This window comes from Peromyscus eremicus, chromosome 8a (genome assembly GCF_949786415.1).
Source record: "Peromyscus eremicus chromosome 8a, PerEre_H2_v1, whole genome shotgun sequence".
Classification (NCBI taxonomy): Eukaryota; Metazoa; Chordata; class Mammalia; order Rodentia; family Cricetidae; genus Peromyscus; species Peromyscus eremicus.
The window spans coordinates 3,616,789-3,637,324 of record NC_081423.1 but is presented as its reverse complement, the minus strand read 5'-3'; the positions used below and the strand labels follow the sequence as shown (position 1 = coordinate 3,637,324).

General features: G+C 44.9%; 1 protein-coding gene across 1 annotated transcript in view; it reads left to right on the top strand.

Moving 5' to 3' along the window:
- The window catches only part of Snx29 (sorting nexin 29), a 477,564-nt gene that overhangs the window by 795 nt on the left and 456,233 nt on the right, over nt 1-20,536 (top strand). The window contains exon 2 of the mRNA XM_059269973.1: nt 19,975-20,036. Coding sequence (XP_059125956.1) covers nt 19,975-20,036 — 62 coding nt within the window. The remainder of the gene's footprint in view (nt 1-19,974; nt 20,037-20,536) is intronic.

Genomic DNA, 20,536 nt, shown 5'->3' with positions numbered 1-20,536 from the left:
GCCTTGCCCAAGCCAGTACCACTGGCCGGGAGGTGGAGCGGCGGGGAGGTGGAGCGGGTGGGGAGGCTGGAAGTGAGAAGAAGATGGGTGTGGACTGCGTGTGCTCAGTGATACTGAAGTTTAGTCCCTTGAGTCTGTGCCTCCATTCTTGTCTCCTTCTGAGGAGTCCTGATGCAGTTTTGGTGCTAAGTCATTCCTGGGTGTTGTATGTAGACATGGGAGTGACTCAGGAAAGCCTCGTGTTGGCTGTTGACTCTCTTGCTGGACACAGGGATCTGCATTCCCTTAGGAGGACCCGCCTTCCCACATAGTTTCTGTTTTTTTTTTTTTTTTTTTTTTTTTCCTCACTTGTACAGTTGAATTTTAGAGTCCCTGAACCCAGTCCCTAGCCTTTCGTTCAGGTGTTTTTGGGATGGAGAGAGTGCTAGGACAAAGGAGAGTCTTTATTTTTAGCTTTGAAGTTATTTCTGTGCATTTTAAAAAGGATGTTAGATACTTTTTGTTATTCAAGAGCAAGGTTTATGATAAGAACTGATGGTCTTATTGAAGGGGATGGTGGAGGGGTTTTCCTGGGGGAGGTACTTGCATCTGCCAAAGCAAATCGTTGGATCTAATTGAGGTTTCAGATCCTTGAACGCTAATGATACACAGCAAAGATTTGAGCTGGCTTCCACCAAGAGGTATTGGAGCCCAGCATACTGGGTTCACATCCTGGTTCTACCACATAAAGCTGTATAATTTTAATTAATTAATTCAGTATGTTTATGCCCGTGTGTGGGTGTGTAGGTGTGTTTGCCTGTGCACGTGTGTAGGAGGGCCAGAAATCAACTTTGGGTGTCTTTCTCTATTGCTTTCTCCCTTGTTTGTTGACTGGTCCCAGAGCTCACCATTCCAGCTAGACTGGCCCTAGAATCTTGGAACTCCTGTTTGCCCCTGTCCACCAGTGCTGGGCTTACAAGAATGCATACATGCCAGGCTTTAACCATGGGTGCTGGGAATCCAGACTAAGGTCCTCATGCTTAAGCAGCAAACAGTTTACTGACTGAGCCATCCTTCCAGCCTTTAAAGCGGTGTAAGGTCGAATAACTAACTTGGAATTCTCAGCAAAGTGAGGATGCACCATAGCATCTACCTCCTAGACCAGTAATGATTGAAGGTTGTTCAGCTACACTAACGGGCTCATTGTTAGTGTTTCCATAAAGGTGGAGTTGGGGCTGGGGACAGGCCTGCTTCTTGGCCCATCTGGGACAAGGGTGGAACAAGGCACCCTGAAATTCTTTGGGATGCTGAGGAGTAAACCCAGAGCCTCATATATGCTGAACCTGGGTGCTCTCACTGAAGACACCCTTAGTCCTCACCTTTCCCTTTTAATGTGACCAAAGGGCCTGCCACAGCCTCAGATTTCTGGAGTGGAAACTCTTTTGATTTCATTGGAGGAGGAATTGAAATTGAGAAACCAAAGGGAATTGAACAGGATTCTTTCAAGGAGACACTTAGTATCAAAACTCTGCCTCAAGCACTTGCAGCGGATGACCTGAGTTTGACCCTGGGCTCCAGGTGGTGGAAGGAGAGACCTGACTCCTGCAGGCTGTCCTCTGACCTCCACAGAAACTCTGTGGCATGTTGGTGCACACACAAAATAAATAAATAAAAATGTAACAAAAATTCAAGGAAAGTTTCAGGAAGTTTTTTAAAAAAGTCATTAAGTCAAAAGCCAAATAAATCACATGCAAAAGGAGACTGGGGCAGGAGCCTCCTCACCTCCTCACATCCGGTTGTCCTACTGTGTGTTTCCTGTAGATCCTTTGTTTTTGTTGTTTGTAACTAAGTGCAATGTCCAGGTTCCATAGCCGTGCCATAGCCTGGATTTGGAGTTTATTGCTTTTGGAAATATTGCCGTTGATTCAGAAGTGGTCCGCCGAGGGTGATCAGAGAGTTGGGGGGTGGGGGGTGGGGAGTGGGATCAAACTCAGGCCCTAATCACATGCTCCATACCACGTCCAAGCTCAGGGTATTTTTAATTGTTTCTTGAAGACTATGGTTGAAAGTGGCCCCATCCCCCTGCCATGGGATTAATAATTGATGCATGATGAACTTTGAGTGCAGGAGAAATTTCCTTTCTTCTGTTCTAAGTAGGATTTTCATGCTAGGTGTGTGGTGGTGGCTCATGTCTGTAATTGCAGCCTTCCCAGCACTCAAGGGATAAAAGCAGGAGGATTGCTACAAGTTTGAGGCCTGTCAGGTCTATAGATCAAGGATCAAGTTCTCAGTTAGCCTGTGTTACATGCTGTAAAGAAAAAAAAAGAATATTAAGACATTTAAATGTGGAATTGTATAATGAACTCTGTTATCACACTGCTTTGATGGTTGCAGCTGGCGGCTAGTTCATCTGTATCCCTGACTACTTTCTATCCTCTCCCAAGTACCACTCCATTTCATCTGCAAATACTTTGTGTGTGTTCTATCACGTTTAAAAGGAATCCATTTTGTGATCATATAAGAAACCAGTGATACCTCAATAGCACCAACTGTTTAATGTTCAAATTTAAGTTTTTGCCTTATAATTGTTGTATCATGTTGTAATTTTAAACTCAGATCTAAGGGTGGCTTGTCTTTTAAATTATTTAGATCTCTTTGGAAGAGATTTTAGGTGGTTTTTTTTTGTTGTTGTTGTTCTTTTGGTTTTTTGAGACAGTGTTTCTCTTTGTAGTCCTGGCTGTCCTAGGCTTTGTAGATCAGGATGGCCTCGAACTCAGAGATCCACCTGCTTCTGCCTCCTGAGTGCTGGGATTAAAGGTGTGTGCAAATACTGCCAGCTTGGTGCAAAAGAGATTTTAAAAGTTTATTTTAGTGCTGTCACAGATTGTACAAACCTCACTGTGATCAATATTAGCAAATTTTCATTGCCCCAGGAAGACATTCTGGGCCCATTAGCAATTGCTTTTCATTCCCCACTCCCCTCAGTCTCAGACAACTGATCTATTTTCTGTCTCTGGATTTTTTTTCTTCTTATTTTTTTTTTCCGACAGTGTCTTATGTAGTCCAGGCAGGTGTTGAACTTATTATGTAGCCCAGGATAGCCTTTACCTCTGATCCCCCTTGCCTCTGCTTCTCGAGTGTGGGGGTACACACCAGGGGCTCTGGATTTTCCCACTGTTTGTATTTCATATAAATGAAACCATAGAACTTTTGTTTTTGTTAACTGAGTATAATGTTCTCAAGGTCCAGCCATGGAGCAGCCTAATCTGTATCCTATTCCCTCTTGTGGCCAAGTGATGCTGTGTGGTGTGGGCATTGTTCACCCGCTCTCTACTCCCCAGGGTGTGTGGCCAAGTGATGCTGTGTGGTGTGGGCATTGCTCACCCGCTCTCTACTCCCCAGGGGGTGTGGCCAAGTGATGCTGTGTGGTGTGGGCATTGCTCACCTGCTCTCTACTCCCCAGGGGCTGGACTTTGGGTTGTTTGCACTTGGCTCTATGAAGGATGCTGCTATGGAAGCTCACAGACAATTTTGTGTGTGGGCCCAGTGTCCATAACTTTGGTTAATGTAGGGAAGAGTGGCCCTGCTGGGTTGTATGGAACCACCTGAGGAACCTAATCTGTTTTTCTGCTCACATGCACCAAGAAGGGTTCTGGTTTCTCGAGTCACCTCCCATTAAGTCTTTGATAGCCTTCTTTCTAGTGGGTGTGAAGTGACAATTCTTTGTGGTTTTGATTTGCATTTTCTTAATGACTAATCATTCTGAGCATGGCCTCTTGTGCCCATAGGCCAGTTATATATCTTCTCTGGAGAAATGTTTGTTTATATCATCACATCCATGAACGTTTTTTTTCATTTTAATATTTTGTGTGTATGGGTATTTTGCCTGCATGTATATATGTGCACTACATGTATGCCTGGTGACCCAGAGATCAGAAGTGGGTGTCTGATTTCTTTCTTTTCTTTTTTTTCTGAGACAAGGTTTCTCTGTGTAGCTTTGGAGCCTGTCCTGGAACTCACTCTGTAGACCAGGCTGGCCTTGAACTCACAGATATCCACCTATCTCTGCCTCCTGAGTGCTGGAATTAAAGGCATGTGCCCACCACTGCCCGGCTCATTTGGCCATTTTTCAATTGAGCTGTTTGTCTCTTTTTAATGTTGAACTGCCAGAATCCTATGTTATTCCCAGATATAGTTCCCTTATCAGTATGTTTACAAAACTTCCCTTCCATTTGTCTTCCTATTTTTTTTTTTTATTGAGATAGGATCTTATGTTGCTCAGGCTGGCTTTGAACTTGCAGTGTAGCTGAAGCAAGCCCAGAACTCCTGATTCTCCTGTCTCCACCTCTTTTTTTTTTTTTTTTTTTTTTTTTAAGATTTATTTATTTATTATGTATACAGCAAGTGTTCAGCCTGCAGGCCAGAAGAGGGCACCAGATCTCATTACAGATGGTTGTGAGCCACCATGTGGTTGCTGGGAATTGAACTCAGGACCTCTGGAAGAACAGCCAAGTGCTCTTAACCTCTGAGCCATCTCTCCAGCCCCCGTGTCTCCACCTCTTAAGTGATATATGATTATAGGTGTGAGCCTCCACGCTGAGCATGGTTTATTTATTTATTTACTTTTCATGCCATCCTTTGAGGCACAGTGTCTTTGTGTGTATGGAGGTCAGAGGTTAGCTCCGTCTTTCTCAATCACTTTCTCCCCCCTTTTTTTTTTCTTTTTTGAGACAGGGTTTCTCTGTGTAGCCCTGGCTGTCCTGGACTTATTCTGTAGACAGAGTTGGCCTTGAATTCGGAGCCTGCCTCTGCCTCCTAAGTGCTACCACCACCCAGTTCTCCACTGATTTTTGAGACTAGATCTCTTACTGAAACTTCTGCTCTCCAATTAAGCTAGGCTGGCCATCAAGCCCTTCAACACTGGGTTACAAGCACCACCATGCCTTTCTTTTTTGTTATTTATTTATTTATTTATTTATTTATTTATTTGAGACAGAGTCTCAGCTATGTAGCCCTGGCTGGCCTGGAATTCACCACAGAGATCTGCATCACCAGCGCTGGAACTAAAGGCATGTACCACCATGTGTGGTTGGCTTTGTTTATTTATTTTAAAAAATGTGGGTCCTTGGGATCAAATTCAGCTTCTCATGCTTGCACAGGAACCACCTTTCTGACTGAGTCACTCCCCCCAGACTTCACAGTGACTTAAAAAAAGCGCGTGTATGCGTGTGCACGTGTGTGTGTGTGTGTGTGTGTGTGTGTGTGTGTGTGACGGTGCACATGTGGAGATCAGAGAACATGTGGAGTTGATTTTCTCTGTTCACCTCTCCGTGTGTTCTGGACCACCCTCGGTTCTCCAGACGTGCACAGCAGGTCCCTTTACTCCCTGATCCACTTGGCCTGTCCACAGTGTCATTTTTGAAGGCAGTGTCTGAGCCAGGCTGAGCTCAAAGTCCAGATATTCCTACCTTGAGATCCTTTGCCTCAGCCTCACCAGGGATACCTGCTCAGAGTTCCCACCCCCAAGCTGTCTGCAGTTGTCTTTGAAGGAAGCATGCTCTTTTGTCCTGTGGATTCCTTGCAAGGATTTTGCTGGTTGCTTCCTTTTGGTATGGCTTAACCTGTTTTTCAGTTTCTTGTATATCCTATAAGTTAGCCATGAGGCTCTGCTCTATTCTTGAATTTAAAATGTTTGAGTGGAACAGAGATAAGATGGGTTTAAGGCTGAGAACATTACGTGCAAATACCCAGGGAAGTGTAATGGACCTGGATAATGCAACAATTAGATAAACACTATCACCAGGCCAGAAGCAATGAAGATGCCCATTGGTGGGAATGTGTTAACACCATGTGTTATGGCCTCATGATAGGAAAAAAACCTCAGAGATGTTAAGAAAAGTATAGACTTATACACAAGTCACTGTGTACATTAATTGAAACATTACTGTTCTGCTAGAACAGGATGGAGCTGAAGATACTGTGACTCAGTTGGTCGAATGCCTGCCTAGCACGCATGAGGGCCTGAGTTTCATCTCAGTCCCGCATAAACTGGACATGGTGCTGCACACCTGTAATCTCAGCACTCAGGAGGTAGAGGCAGCAGGATCAGGAGTTCAAGGGCATCCTTGGCCACATAAAGAGTTTGAAGACAACCTAGGTTACATGAGACTTTGTCTCAAGAAGAAAAAACAAAATATTCAGGGTATAGAATCATCTGTAAAATACATGCCTTGATGCAAATTAACATATACATCCAACACAGCCGTTGTGGATTTACATTTGCCTGTAGACTTAAACAAAATGCCAGAGGAAAGACCTGGTGTGGGCCTCTTTAGGGAGAGAGTGGTCAGATGTTTTCCTGGAGAACTCAGTAGTAGGAACCATCCACTGTTAGCCTCTAGAAGAACTACACGTGGAAGCCCTGGTGCTGTCGTCCATCAATAACTATCCTCTCAGGAGTCCCCGAGTGGAAGCCCTGGTGCTGTCGTCCATCAATAACTATCCTCTCAGGAATTACCACGTGGAAGCTTTAGTACCTTCTTCCATCAGTAACTATCCTCTCAGGGATCCTCACGTTAGAAAAATGCTGGGATCCCTGGATCCCTGTTTGAAGGGTAGGGAAAGCCAGGGCCTGAGAAGCCACTGAGCCTGACTGCTGCTCCCTTCTTCAAATTCGTGTGTATCTTGGCAGTGTCCCCCCCCCCCTCCCCGCCCCCACAGGGTCTCTCTGTGTAGTTTTGGTGCCTGTCCTGGATCTCGCTCTGTAGACCAGGCTGGCCTCGAACTCACAGAGATCTGTCTGGCTCTGCCTCCTGAGTGCTGGGATTAAAGGTGTGTGCCACTACTGCCTGGCAGTGTCTTCTTTTTCTGGAAGGTTGAAGGGCACAGTTTCTCTCCATAGCTGTTGACTGGGCCCTATCCAGAAGTGACTTGTTCTTGGAATAAAGAATCAGCTGAAACACTGACTGGAAAAAGAATGTGGCTTTTATTCAAAGGCTATTAATATCTTTCCTCTTCATGATGTCACAGGGCTGGTGTATTATGGTAGAATGTTAGTGTTCCAGTGTCAGAAGTGCTTTAACACCTTTGCAGTTAGTGGCCCAGACTAATGCCTCTGACCACTCCTGCTGCTGTGTGGCTAGGTTCTGAGTGCCTAATGAGAGCCAAGTTCTTAGCACTCTTGAAATTTGATACCAAAGCTGGGTGTGGTGGTGCACATTTTTAATCTCAACAGTTGGGAGTCAGGCAGAAGGAGCTCTGGGAGCTGAGGCCAGCCTGATCTACGTAGCAAGTTTTAGGCCAGCTAGGGCTACATAATGAGACTGTTTCAAAGTGGGAAAAATGCCATAGAGAGGGTGGTTAGGTGAAAAACGTGTAAAGGATCCTGAAATGAAGATATTGAAAGAAGACTGAAGGACCGTTGTGGTGATGTATTGTGTACCCTAATAAAATTTGCCTGAAGATCAGAGAGACAAAGGAACAAGCCACTGCCACATCTTACCTCTAGGACTCCTCAGCCTGAAAAAGCTTTCAGTTCCTGTCTCCTCATGCCTTACACACATTTCTCTGCCCAGCTATCACTTCCTTCCTAGTGCTGGTGTGTATGCTTCCCAAATACTGGGATTAAAAGTGTGAGATCTCAAGTGCACACAGTTTGAACTATGGATTGTACCTGAGACCTAGCCCGCTCTCCCTTCCTCTGGCCCCCTTCTTTCCTTTCTCCTTCTTTTGTGTTGTATTGGTGGTGTGCAGGGTAGGGTGGCCTTCCTTTCTTTGCCTTATGTCTCTGAGGTGATTTCCCAGAGGTGGCACTGGCTGTCTAGTGCGAAATGCTGTGAGCTGAGGGTCCAGGGGCAGTGTGGGCAGGACACTCAGCATGCACTCTTGGGATGGCAGTGCAGCCTGTCCCTTTTCACTTAGGAAAGGGCTGTGTGGCCTTGGCGTCTGTTGAAGTAGGGTCTGCTTAGGGACATGGGCCTTGCTGGATTGCTGAGCGACTCATTGGCCAGGTCTCTCTTCATGGAATGTGGAAGAAGTTGTTTAAGCTAAAACGTGGGATTATATAGAGTTGCGTAATGGAAAGATTTGGGGACCTTAATCTGGCTTCAGGCTCAGTTGGATCCCTAAGGTGTTTAGGGAGTCTGCAGGATTGTGCTGTGTACAGCTCTCCTTACAGAGGCATCCTGGGAAAATGACACACCAGTCAAGAGCACTCCAGGGAAAGTCCAGGCCTGGCTGACCAGGGCCATCCTGGAACTCCCTGTGAATCTGATGGGCCAGATCTGTATCATGCACTTAGCCTAGAGGAAGACCTCCCAGGGTGTGTGTGTGTGTGTGTGTGTGTGTGTGTGTGTGTGTGTGTGAGTGTGTGTGTGAGTGTGAGAGAGATATCTGAACAGAGACTGTAATGGGGCAGGATTTGCCTAGGTTTTGATCCGGAGCAGCTGAAAGGGCTGCAGGATGTCCTTTACTCAGGTAGGAGAGGCTGTGAGGGAGGGGTTTGGGGTGAGAGGTAGCCTGTGGAGGTGAGGATCCCTTCCCTGCCTCTGACTTCCATTTTGCCACTCAGGAACCCTCATGCTTGCCCATCCCCATCCCATTTATCTGTCTTTTCTCTTTAAAAGTTTTATTTTACATTTTAAGATTTATTTTATGTGTATGGATGTTTTTTGTGCATATATATCTGTGTACCACATGTGTGCCTGGTACCTGCAGAGGCCAGAAGAGGGTGTCAGATCACCTAGAACTGGAGTTACAGACAGTTGTGAGCTGTCATGTGGCTGCTGGGAATCAAACCTGGTCCTCTGGAAGAGCAGCCAGTGCTCTTAACCACTGAGCCATCTCTCCATTCCATTTATCTTTCCTTTTTGAAACAGTCTCAAGTGGCTCAGGCTGGTCTTGAATTTGTTCTGAAGCTGAAAATGACCCTTGAATTCCTGATCTTCCTGCCTCTAATTCCCAGTGCTGTGATTATAGGTGTGTACCTGCAGTGTGCTATATACATGCATGATCTGAATGATTCTGGGGATCAAACTCAGAGTTTCATGTGTGGGAGGCAAGCCCTGTACCAACTGAGACGCACCCTCAAGCCTTCCATCCCATTTTTCTTTGCCTGTGTCTGTATAGCTGAGATTCCGCTCTTTCCTCTCCCCATTTTTTTTTTTTTTTTTTTAAAGCAAAAGCCTAGCTGGGTGGTGGTGGCGCACACCTTTAATCCCAGCACTGGGGAGGCAGGGGCAGATGGATCTCTGAGTTTGATGCCAGCCTGGTCTACAGATTGAGTTCCAGGACAGCCAGGGCTACACAGAGAAACCCTGTCATGAAAAAAACAAAACAAACAAACAAACAAAGGTGTAAACAGAGCAAATGTGGTAGTTTAAATAAGAATGGCCCCCATAGGCTCATATGTTTGCTTAGTCACCAGGGAGCTGGAAAGGATTAGAAGGGTTAGACCTTGTTGGAGGAAGTGTGTCACTGGGAATGGCCTTTGAGGTTTCAGAACCCCATTTCAGTGTCTCTCTGCCTGGGATCAGGCTGTAGCTCCCAGCTATTTCTCCAGCTCCATGCCTGCCTGCCGCTAATCCCCTGTCATAATGATAATGGATTAACTCTCTGAACTGTAAGCAAGCCCCCACCCAGCTAAATGCTCCCTTTATAAGAGTTGCCTTGGTCATGTTGTCTCTTCACAGTAACAGAACAGTGACTAAGACAGAATTGGGACCAGGGAGCGGGGTACCTCTGTGACAGTCCTGACCATGCTGTTTGTTGGTAGAATGTGGACTTTGGACTAGAAAAACAGCTGAATCCTTTATAAATGGGCCTTACTACGCCATCCTAGTAAGAGCACAGAATACAGTGCTGATGGTGACTTGAACAAGGGGGTCCACAAGAAGTTTCAGAGGGGAAGAATATTAATTAGTAAGTGGCCTAGAGACTGTTTTTGTGATATTTTGGCAAAGAATATGTTTACTTTTTCCCCTTGCTCTAAAAATCTGTCTGAGGCTAAATTGAAGTGTTTTGGATTAATGGTGTTGGCAGAGGAGATTTCAAGACAGCCTAGTATTAGTTGTTATTAGTAATCAATCTTATGCAGATCTATAATGAAAAGGAGCAAGCTAGACAAAGAATTACATTTTTTGTACAGTTTGAGGAGAAAAGGAGCCACCAGGAAGTGTAAGAGGGCTAAGTGCTGTGTTCAAGGAGATAAAAAGTTTAAAGAAAAGCCTGATGCTAAATGAAATAAAGGGAATGGTGACCTTGGGGCAAGACCGCACCAACATAACTTTAGATTCCAGTCTTTCAGTGTGGCACCTTTGACTGTTGGGCTGGATGACTTTTGGTGAAGGGGATTGCCCTCAGTATTTCAAGCTCTATAGCAGCATTCCTGGCCTCTGCCTACTGCAGGTTAGTTGTGTGTGTGTGTGTGTGTGTGTGTGTGTGTGTGTGTGTGTGTGTGTGTGTATGAGGTGATGGTCGTCTTTTTTTTGTTTTTTCGAGACAAAGTTACTCTGTGTAGTTCTGGTGCCTGTCCTGGATCTTGTTCTGTAGACCAGGCTGGCCTTGAACTCAGAGATCCACCTGGCTCTGCCCCCTAGTGCTGAGATTAAAGGCGTGCACCACCGCCGTCCAGCATGACAGGGTCTTTCTGTGTAGCTCTGACTGACCTCAAATTCATGGCAATCCTCCTGTGATAGTTTATGAGGTGCTGTGACTTTTTTTTTCATTTTTATTTATTTATTTTTCTATTATCAGCTTGATACAGTATAAATTCTTATCCTAATATTAAAATGTTTCATTGAGGCTTGTCCAGTAATTGAGTAAAACTAAAACTTATTATAAGCTACAGTCATCCTAGGGTTCCCCCTGTTATATAGCCTCCCTGGTTCTGTGGGTTGCAGTCTGATTGTTCTTTGCTTTACATCTAGTGTTTACTTATGAGTGAGTACATACCATGTTTGTCCTTCTGGGTTTGGGTTACCTCACTCAGGATGACATTTTCTAGTTCCATTTGCCTGCAAATTTCATGATGTCATTGTTTTTCTCTGCTGAGTAGTACTCCATTGTGTATATGCACCACATTTTCTTAATCCATCTTCAGTTGACAGGCATCTAGGTTGTTTCCAGGTTCTGGCTATTACAAATAGTGCTGCTATGAATATAGTTGAGCATGTGTCCTTGTGGTATGATTGAGCATTCCTTGGGTATGTGCCCAAGAGTGGTATGGCTGGGTCTTGAGGTAGATCAATTCCCAATTTTCTGAGAAAGCACCATACTGATTCCCACAGTGGCTGTACAAGTTTGCATTCCCACCAACAGTGGAGGAGTGTTCCCTTTGCTCTGCATCCTCTCCAACATTGATTGTCATTAGTGTTTTTGATCATAGCCATTCTGACAGGTGTAATGTGGTATCTCAGAGTCATTTTGATTTGCATTTCTCTGATGACTAAGGATGTTGAGCATTTCTTTAAATGTCTTTCAGCCATTTGTGATTCTTCTTTTGAGAATTCTCTGTTTAGCTCTTTAGCCCATTTTTTAATTGGATTGTTCAGTATTTTGATGTCTAGTTTCTTGAGTTCTTTATATACTTTGGAGATCAGTCCTCTGTCAGAAGTAGGATTGGTGAAGGTCTTTTTCCATTCTGTGGGCTTTTTGTCTTATTGACCATGTCTTTTGTCCTACAAAAGCTTCTCAGTTTCAAGAGGTCCCATTTATTAATTGTTGTTCTCAGTGTCTGTGCTCCTGGTGTTATATTTAGAAAGTGGTCTCCTGTGCCAGTGCGTTCAAGTGTACTTCCTACTTTCTCCTCTATTACGTTTAGTGTAACTGGATTTATGTTGAGGTCTTTGATCCACTTGGACTTGAGTTTTGTGCATGGTGGCAGATATGGATCTATTTGCAATCTTCTACGTGTTGAAATCCAGTTATGCCAGCACAATTGTTGAAGATACTTTCTTTTTTCCATTGTATAGTTTTGGCTTCTTTGTCAAAAATCAGGTGTTCATATGTGTGTGGATTAATGTCAGGGTCTTCAATTCAATTCCATTGGTCTGTATGTCGGTTTTTATGCCAGTACCAAGCTGTTTTTATTACTGTGCTGTGACTTTTTTTAAATTTATTTATTATGTATACAGAAGAGGGCACCAGATTTCATTACAGATGGTTTGTGAGCCACCATGTGGTTGCTAGGAATTGAACTCAGGACCTCTGGAAGAGCAGTCGGTGCTCTTAACCTCTGAGCCATCTCTCCAGCCCCCTGTGCTGTGACTTTTAATGTTCATCACCAAGCCCAGCTTCTCCAATCCATGATAACAAAAATAAGAAATAAGAGCAAGTGTTGCCGCATGCCCCTTTAATTCCAGCACTTAGGAAGTAGAGGCAGGCTGAGCTTTATGAGTTTGAGGCCAGCCTGGTCTACACAGTAAATTCCAGGCTTGCCCTGGCTAGTCTCAAAAAAACCAACCAAACAAAAGCAAACCTAAAACAACAACAACAACAACAACAACAACAACAACAACAACCCCAACTTGAAAGTCTCCAGGGTCCTGAGGATGTATTCCATTGTGGAGTGCTGGCTATGGAGGAGGCAGCCCTGGGACTGGTTCTCAGCACCTTAGGCTTGCTGTCCCAGCATGCCATAGGTAGAAATGAGGACCAGGTGGTCAAGATTATCCTCTGCCCCTCCAGCTCTGGCCTACTTGGGCTAGTGAGACCCCATCTCCAGGAAAAAAAAAAGTCATCTTCGTCCCCTTCTGGTTGCCCCCTGGGAGTCGAAATCACATAATTGAGAGTGTTATTTACACCTACTCCTTGAATCCTCATACTTGAACAGTGTGTGCTTTTCCACAAGAACCCTGACTTCCAGCATTGACAGGTGCTCCCCCAGGTAACTAGAAATGTGTAAGAGGGCACAGGGTGGAGCTCAGTGCTCCTTTCTTTGGGGCGATCCTCCAGTTGTTGTTCCTTTGGATTGAATTTTTTTTTTTGTTGTTGTTGCTAGTATTTATCTGTGGCAGTCCTTCCCATAAAATATTTTATCAATGTGACACAGAGCTAGCCTTCATTTTAAATTGAGCAGCCATTTATAATGTGTGACCATCACCTCTGTCCTGTTATAAAATGTTCTCATCACTCGAACAGTACCCCCTCCAGTCCCTAACCTCCCCACTCTGACACCTGGCAACTGTCTCTCTGCCTCTGGGTTTTTCTGTCTGTTCCTTTGAGGAGGAACAGTTTGAGGAGGATAGCTCAAGCTCTCACTTTCTCATCCTGCCACCAAGATGACAGTGTGACCTGTTAATGTTTGAACCAACTTGAGTGGAGACGCTGGCAGAAGTTTTTGGTAAAAATTTATATGGGACCTCTAGAAATCTATACACTAAATTAAACATTTAGCTCTTAAGGACAGGAACAAGGAAAGGCCACAGGGTAACATCTGAACTGGGTTGTGGCATTTCACATGAACATGTGACCTCTTGTATGGAGCACTGGGGGACATTCTCTGGGGTGCTGGGGATGGAACCCAAGGCCTTTCCTGCACCAGATGTGTTCTGTCACTGAGCTAAGTCCCTTCATTTTGAGACCTTAATTTTGATGGTGACCTAAGAAGAAATAAGGAAGCTTTGTTCCAGCTCATTAGCAGGTGCTGTTAGCTGACACTGTCCTGGAGACAGCAAGAAGACTAGGGTTCACCTCTGCAGTGTAACTGAGACATGGCTCAGGGTTTGCAGTGGGCTTGTATTGCAGGTGTTCTGCAGACAAGTGTGGTGCTAGTGTAAATGTCTTCTCTTCTAGCCTCAGTTCTGTCTCTCAAGTGGAGCCCTTTCCCCCTCTTGGTCAAGGTCATTTATTGACCTAGCCCACAGCTGGGGCTCAGGAGATGCTGTTGACTTGATGCTCTTGTGGGGTTTTAATGCTGAAAGCTGGAGGGCTTCTAGGCTCTGATGCATGTGTCCACACTGTATTCTCTGGGTTGTCACTGGAGAAGGTGAGAAAGCACCTTGTGTTTCTGCCTGACTGTTTGCGCAGGATCCTCTGTCTGCAGACTGCAGGGCTAGAGGCACATAATCTCATGCAACAAACAGTCCAGAGAAGGGAAGTGACTGCCCTGTCACATGGCCAGCAAGTGGCCTGGCCAGGATGAGGACTTATGTCTTGTGACTTCCTGATGAGTGTTCCTCCCTTCTTAGCCAGGGGCCTCTCTCTCTACTTCCTGCTGCTGATATGTGGAGCCAGCCACCTGTGCATCCTGCATCTTGGAGACTCTTTTCCCATGTCTGGGCAGGGATAAGATGACCACAGGTGCCCTGCTGAGGCTGATAGTCTCACTGGGATTCATGACTGTGGAGATCACAGCCAGGCATTGAGCCTCTAGGCTGAGAGCCTCTTGGGTGCGTTTTCACCGGGTACATTAAGGACTTGAGTTCAGATACCTAGTAGCAATGTAAAAAAGCCAGATGTGGTGGAGAATACTCATAATCTAAGCCCTGGAGAGGCAGAGACAGGTGGATCGCTGTTGCTCACTGAATGGCCAGCCTAACCCAACTGAGACCTGTGTGAGAGACTCTGCTCTAAATAAAAACACAAACAAATGAAAAAGCCTGAGTAGGTGGCTCCTGAGGAATGAAACCTGAGGTTGAACTCTTGTGTCCAAATGCATATGCATACACATGTACCTGCACATGCATAAACATACACACCCTCCCCAGTACACACAACTGCCTCCACTCCCTACAAATTATTAGTAGTGGCTGGGCACGTAGCAGACTAGTAGAGTACCTGTCCAGTTAGATGGTAAAGATACTTTTCTTTTTTCCCTGATTTGTTTTTATCGTATTTTAGTCACATAAGTTTCTGTTATGAGAAAAAAAATGGTAGAAGCATGTCCAGGGTAACGCTGTCATTTCTAGTTGTCACTGTCCAGTGTGAGGAGTTGTTGAGTCTAGGACTTGGAAAAAGGAAGAAAGCTGTACTTTCCATTTTGGTGTTAGGAGGGAGGAGCAGAAACTAAGCCTTCTGCTAAGTGAAGAGAGGGCTGTGGAGAGGCACAGGTGTGAAGGATGTGCTGGGGGCCTGGTGAGAATTCGGTGTAGGCCTGACCTTGCCAAAGCCTCTTCCAGAAAAAGTAATTGTTTTCTTGAGTGTCTTCATTTTATCTCCAGGCTTGGAGGAAGGCAGGTATGATGTGGTGATTCTGACAAGGCTTCCGAGGGGCAATGTCTTTTATCAAAATCACGCTCACACCAGTTAGTGCCCAGGTTAAAGCAAAATCTTAGTGTGGTAGTCTGATTTGAAGCACCCTCTGTGACCAGCTACTCTGCTGGCCTGTCTGATGGTCCTTTTGCCTGCCCCTGTCCCAGCAGGCTTCTAGTCCTGTCTGATGGTCCTTCTGCCCACCCCCACCCCAGCAGACTTCTGGTCCTGTCTGATGGTACTTCTGCCCACCCCCACCCCAGCAGACTTCTGGTCCTGTCTGATGGTCCTTCTGCCTGCCCCCACACCAGCAGGCTTCTAGTCCTGTCTGATGGTCCTTCTGCCCACCCCCACACCAGCAGACTTCTGGTCCTATCTGATGGTCCTTCTGCCTGCCCCTGCCCCTCTAGTCTTGGAACACAGAAGCTGAGCTTGTCTTGCCTCAGCCTCTCCCCTAGCTGTTTGCTTTTCCTGGAATGCACCCTTCCATGGCTGCTCCTCTTCTTTTATAAAGGGCTCAGCTCACATGTCACCTGTGCAGAGAGCCCCCCCTCCACTGCAGGCTGTAGTGGCATTTTCTGTCTTCCCTCTCTGCTTCATTGTTGTAGTTTTCTTCTTGTCTCTATTGCCCTGTTTATTATTTGTGTGCTCATGTGCTGTCCTCCTCTTCCTAATCCATTCAGTTCCACAAGAAGATGACTATACCATTTCACTCCCATGTCTCCAACACTCCTTCCTGGTGTGGCCCAGGATAGGGGCCACTGAGCAATTCTGTTCCTGTTGTTCAAAGCCACTGCTCTGTGGCTGGGGCATTGTTTTCCACAGGTCAACTGTTGATTGATGCCACCCGGCCTCTTATGGGCGTCTATGCTATCTGTTAGTGGTCTGCCTGGTGCTGAAGGCCTCTTGCCCCAGACCTTCTTAGTAGAAATTATATGTGTGTCTTGTTCTAGTGGGAATCATTGGGGAATTCATTTGACTGCAAAGAGACAGCTCAGGCACCAGTGGTGGTTTGAGCAAATGTGTCTTTATTTGTGGTATCAGCTTAGCAACTCACTGCTAGGCACACAAAGGTACCAGGAGGTTCCTTTGTGGTTCTCCTAGCTTTTCATTTGGTCATGTGGTTTAATGCGGCAAAGGACTGCTCTGGCTCTGTGCAGGCACTCATGACTCAGGCATGGGGATGGAGGAAGGAGCGATCTCTTCATACCGTTTCACAAGGGACAGTTTGTTGGAGCCTCCAAGCACACGCCTGCTTGCTTTGCCTTGACCAAGCTGTTAACTGTAGCACAAACCCTAATTGGTCTTAATAAACCCTGAAGTCAGATATCGGAGTAAATGCTGAAAGATCAGAAAGACAAAGGAACAAGCCACAGCCACCTCTCACCTCACCAACTCCTCAGCAAAAATGACTGAGCTCCTGTCTCCTCTTGCCTTGTATTCCTCTCTCTGCCCAGCCATATCAGTTCCTGCCTCCACCTCCCTAGTGCTGAGATTAAAGGCGTGTGACTCCCAAGTACTGGGAGCAAAGGAATGAGATCCCAAGTCCTGGGATTAAAGGTGTGTGCCACCACTGCCTGGCCTCTATGGCTAACTAGTAGCTGGCTTTGCCCTCTGGTCTTCAGGCAAGCTTTATTTGTTAGAGCATACACAAAATGTCACATTTCCCCTTTTTTGTCTAAAATAAAAAAGGTTATAACTAATATAAGAAAAACTATAGACAATAAGTACAATAACTATATACAATATATAAATTCAAGAATTACATTAACCATGTCCAATCCATTAACATTTGACAAATTCAGAGAAAATACTCCATTATTTATTCTATTTTGGTGAGTCCAAAGTGTTACACCTTCTAATTCACTTTCTATCCTAACTTGTATTACCAACTCAAACTATCTTTTGATGTCTCTCAAACTTGAATGTTGCATGAATCTTAAAAGTTCTTATTAATAAAATCAAACCTGAAGCCGGGCGGTGGTGGCGCACGCCTTTAATCCCAGCACTCAGGAGGCAGAGCCAGGCGGATCTCTGTGAGTTCGAGGCCAGCCTGGGCTACCAAGTGAGTTCCAGGAAAGGTGCAAAGCTACACAGAGAAACCCTGTCTCGAAAGAAAAAAAAAAAAAAATCAAACCTGAAGCCAGATATTGGGGTGAATGCTGGAAGATCAGAGAAGCAGAACAAGCCACAGCTTCCTCACCTCGCCAGTTCCTCAGCTGATCCTGTTTCCTCAGACTGGAAGCTTCTTAGTCCTCATCCAGAATGAATCTCAGCTGAACTGCTGCTCAAAAGCCTAAAAGCTTAACCAGACTAGTTCCTGGTTTTCACGCCTTTTATACCTTTCTGCTTCTTGCTATCACTTCTTGGGATTAAAGGCTCTTGTTACCACGCCTGGCTGTTTCCAGCGTGGCCTTTAACTCACAGAGATCCAGACGGAGCTCTGCCTCTGGAATGCTAGGATTAAAGGCATGTGCTACCACTGCCTAACCTGTATGTTTAATATGGCTGTTCTGTTCTCTGACCCCAGATAAGTTTATTAGGGTACACAATATTTTGGGGGAACACAATATCACCACATTTGTACACTTTACACCTCTTTAGTGAGTTTCTTTTCTGAATTTGTTAACAAGAAAAACTATAACTATTTAGTCTCCAACTCTATCAGAGACCCTAGAAGGAAATAATATTTACTGAGTAAGCAGGAAGTGCAAGCAAGCGACTTCCAAAAATTGTAAGACATGACAGAAACAATGGCTGCTTGGACAATCAACCAAGGTTTCTCTGCAACATTGGGGCATCCATCTTTGGCCTACAGGCCCAACATACCTGACAGATTTAACTGTGAATCAGGATTTTTTGAAGGGCTGTCCTACCTTGTCTTGGCAAAGTTTGGCAGTCCTTTATTTTGTGTCCTTCTTGTCCATTTTGGACACAATACTGTCAACAGTTGAGACTAACTTTTGCCACAAAGAAAGTAAACTCCATAAGGAGTTTCTTCAGTGTCCATCATCTGCTCTGAAGTAGATTGGTGCTGCCAGGATCAGACATGTCTCACTGTCATTAAAAAAAAAAAAAGAACCTATGTTATTAAAACATCTTTACTGCCATATTCTGTAGATCTCTGAAGTATTTGAAGATGACCTGTCTTTCTAAAATATATCTGTTTGACCTTGAAAACATACCTAATATGACTACAAGTTTGATTGTAATGACTAACTACTAACTTACATTTCCTTATATCCTAATTAGTTTGTAATAATAATTTTCAAGGACTAGAAATTTGCATTACATTGTTAAATGAGTTATATAGGTACAATGCCTTGAACAAGATTAAAAATGTATGTAGAGTATGTTCTAACAAAATTAATCACAAATTTGTATCAATATACAAAATTTGTATACAATATACAAAAATCCAATCCAATGTAAAATATTTAAAACTAGTAATTGCTTTTTAAAAGATTCAGTAATCTACCTTTTTATCTTATTATGTCTGTATCCTCCCTTTTTTTTTTTTTTTTTTTTTTGATTTTTTGAGACAGGGTTTCTCTGTGTAGCTTTGCGCCTTTCCTGGAACTCACTTTGGTGACCAGGCTGGCCTCGAACTCACAGAGATCTGCCTGGCTCTGTCTCCTGAGTGCTGGCATTAAAGGCGTGAGCCACCACCGCCTGACTCCTTTTTTCTTTTCAAAGTAGATTCAGTAATCTACCCTTTATCCTATCATTTATATCTTTTTTTCCCCCCAGAGTAAATTCAATAATCTACCCTTTTATCCTATCATATGGTAGAATATGAGACTCTCAATCTCAGGGTTGTGGGTTCGTGCCCCATATTGGGCACCAGATATAGCACGTTAATGTTTGTTTATCTTTGAGACAGGGTCTCAGGTAATCTGTGCTGACCCTACACTCCCTTTGCAGCTGAGGGTGACCTGGACTCCCAATCGTCCTGCTTCCACCTTCCAATCATTAGGGTTACAGCTGTGTCCATCATTTCTGGTTCACGAAGTACTGAACTCGGGTCCCCACGCATGCTAGGCAAGCATTCTATTAACTGGGTCACATCCCCAGACATCGTTGGTCAACCCTGTAAGGTCAGCAATGGCTGAGAAAGTTAGCAGCTAGGTTTTCCAGCCTGTCTAGCTGAAGGCAGGAGACAGGAAGTAAGACCATCCAAGGCCAGTGCCTGACATTCCAGGCAACTTTCATGCTACTTTATACTCCTGGCTGTCAAGGGTAGGGGCAACCACACTCCAGGACACATTTGACAATGTATGAAGCTAACTCACGTGTGTGTCTATGCATGTGCACACGCTAATGGCACCCACTGAGTAGAGGCCAGGGACATTGCTAAATTTCCTGCACTATCAGTAGTATCACAGCAGAGAAACTGGCACCGTTCAGGACAGATTCATTCAATTTGGGGAAACTGAGTTTAGCTGTTTTCCTGTGATGTAGTTCCCTCATTGCAGTGGTGTAGATTGTTGGTGCAGTTTGTTTACTTATTTTGTTAAAGGTGAATAGAGGGCTGGTCTTGTTTGTGGACAACCATGTATTTTCATGTCAGATGGCAGAAAGTCTTTTTTTTTCTCCTTTTGAGACAGGGTCTCCCTTTACAGCCTTGGCTATCCTAGAATTTGCTTATGTAGACCAGGCTGGTCTCAAACTCACAGATCCTCCTGCCTCGGCCTCTTGAGTGCTGGGATTAAAGGCGTATGCCAGTATGCTCAGCATTAAATGTCAGAAAGTCTTGAACAGAGTCTAATTGTCAGCTAGAAGTAATTAAACTCCATTTCATTTCAGGGTCACAGAACGATGACAAAAGGCAATTCCTGCTGGAGAGATTGCTGGATGCAGTAAAGCAGGTAAGAATGCACACACAGGCCTTTTGTGTGAATGTTCAAAAGGTAATATAGAAGTCATTTCTTCCTTTTAAGTGTACAGGTTTATTTTGTGTCTGGGAATGGTTTTGTGTTTGCTTGTTTTGTGTATCAGCAGGTCACCCCGATGGCCTTGAACTATTGCCTCCGCCTCCCAACTGCTGGGCTTACAGGTGTGTACCACCATGTCCAGCTGTTTCTGAGAATGGCTAAGCACAGTTTCCCTAGGGAGTGACAGAGCAGGGAAGGCAGTAAGACTGTCCTTGCTTCAGAGTTTGATTTCCCCGCAGATTTGTTTTAGGGCAGGGCTTCAGAGGTGCTGGCTTGCAGTTATGAGCCCGAAGTGCAAAGGTCCAGGAGCCTCTGTTGCCCGAAGCCGTGCTGACTCCCAGTCCGCGGCTGTGGCTGCTGGTGCTGATTGCGGTGTTGGCTTGCCTGACACTGTAATGCAAGCTGTCATCACATGTCCACCTTGTACCCGGCAT